This window comes from Limulus polyphemus, unplaced genomic scaffold (genome assembly GCF_000517525.1).
Source record: "Limulus polyphemus unplaced genomic scaffold, Limulus_polyphemus-2.1.2 Scaffold3207, whole genome shotgun sequence".
Lineage (NCBI taxonomy): Eukaryota > Metazoa > Arthropoda > Merostomata > Xiphosura > Limulidae > Limulus > Limulus polyphemus.
Genome location: NW_013668817.1, coordinates 36,019 through 37,775, shown reverse-complemented (window position 1 = coordinate 37,775; position 1,757 = coordinate 36,019). Strand labels below are relative to the sequence as shown.

The following is a 1,757-nucleotide window of genomic DNA, read 5'->3' as shown; positions in this document are numbered from 1 at the left end:
CATGACTAATGATATTTCCCGTTTATAATTTTACATCGGTAAACACTGTCGTCAGCCGCTAGAAAATACGTTTGAACTCTGCTTTATTTGTACGTTTTCTTACATTATAGAACACGTGTACAATGTCCTTTAAATAATAACAAAAACAGTTTTGCCTGGAAAATAGTATTGTTGTACGTGAGGTTATGATTGGCACTATTGATTACACTTTTCACATTTGTAGTGACAAATCATGAAAACGTGACAAATATGGTGTTGGTGATTAAGTTGACTACGCGTATCATGGATCGTTAAGAATTTGTAAACCATTTGCTTGTTTGTTTTTAATTTCGCGTAAAGCTACACAAGAGCTATCTACGCTAGCCGTCCTTAATTTAGCAGTGTAAGGCTAGGGGGGAAGACAGCTAGTCATCACCACCAACTCTTGGGCTACTCTTTTACCAACGAATAGTGGGATTGATCGTCACATATAACGCCCTCACGGCTGAAAGGGCGAGCATGTTTGGTGGGACGGGGATTCAAACCCGCAGATTGCGAGTCGAGCGCCCTAACCACCTGCCCATTCCGGGCCGCTGTAAACTATTAAAAAAAAGTTTCGTTTGTTTACCACTAACTTGTGACCAAAAGCAATAAATAATCCACCTAGATCAGAACTAAAAATTAACCGGTGAACACCTATACATACCGTAATGACTGGGGGTATATTCACCCCACCCCCTGAGGGGAGGTATCGGTAACTGCGTAACTTTCAAGTTCCAGAAACAAAATAGTCATCCGTATGTCTAACAGCACGTGGTGCGTGTGAACTTGCACAATTTAAGGCTGCGCGCGCTCTCGCGAGCGAGAGGACACGCTGAAACCTCGAGGCGTAACCCTGTTACCTGAATCGCGACCCCGAGTAATCATACAGCGTATATACAAACAGGACGAAACTTTTAGCGTCCCAGACTTCATTAATTTTCCAGCCGTTATATATATCGAAATGGGTAAGAATATTTATATTTTAAAGCTTTTCTGAAACGACTTTGTTATTGGTTAGAATAAAAGCTGCAGTAAAGTCATAGCTTGGTCATACCGTATAAGTTCACAACAAATATATACGAAATATCTGTGTAAACTAAATGAATGTAAAGCCTAATGGTGATATTACATTTTTTTTTAGTTAAAATAAGATTGAAAACATAATTTGTGACGTAGAGGCCTAATATATTCTTTGATTCGCCCATTTAAGGTTAATCAGTATAGCTTTGATTATAAAACCATGGGAAAACTTAAACATTATATACCCCCCGCCATTATAAAAAAAAAATCTTACTGTTTTTGTCTTATTTGGATAACGTGAAACTTGTGTGTATCAGTAAAACGTACTTTTCTTGTTGGACTATATTATGAAACTTTATAAAAACCACACAGCATATTAGTCACTTAACTCTCGCCACCTTACGTTTTTTTTTATCTTTTTAATAAGAATAATTCAGTCTTGGTATTTGTGAAGTCATTTTATAGCCTTACCGCTGTTTATCGATGAGTGTACGTTCTGCCATCTGTTGGTAATAATGTTTTAAATAATTGAATAGAGTTGTTTGTAACATTTGTTTAACTAACAAGTAAAAGCTTCGAATGGTCTATTCTTTCATTGGGGTGTGTCTATGAGCCAAACTAGTTTCGGAGAATTCCGCTCCTCATACAGTGACCCTGGACACTACCAACAATGAAATAACAGACCAAAAAAAAAGCCTTTATAGTAGTAGAGGTAT

The 1,757-nt window shown here is 37.4% G+C and overlaps 2 protein-coding genes across 2 annotated transcripts in view; one reads left to right on the top strand and one right to left on the bottom strand.

Moving 5' to 3' along the window:
* Window positions 1-1,757, bottom strand: part of LOC106468891 (mutS protein homolog 5-like) — a 41,383-nt gene that overhangs the window by 3,739 nt on the left and 35,887 nt on the right. The window lies entirely within an intron of this gene.
* LOC106468892 overlaps window positions 850-1,757 on the top strand; it is a 7,379-nt gene continuing 6,471 nt past the window's right edge. Inside the window, exon 1 of the mRNA XM_013929341.2 lies at window positions 850-986. Coding sequence (XP_013784795.2) covers window positions 983-986 — 4 coding nt within the window. The 5' untranslated portion in view covers window positions 850-982. The remainder of the gene's footprint in view (window positions 987-1,757) is intronic.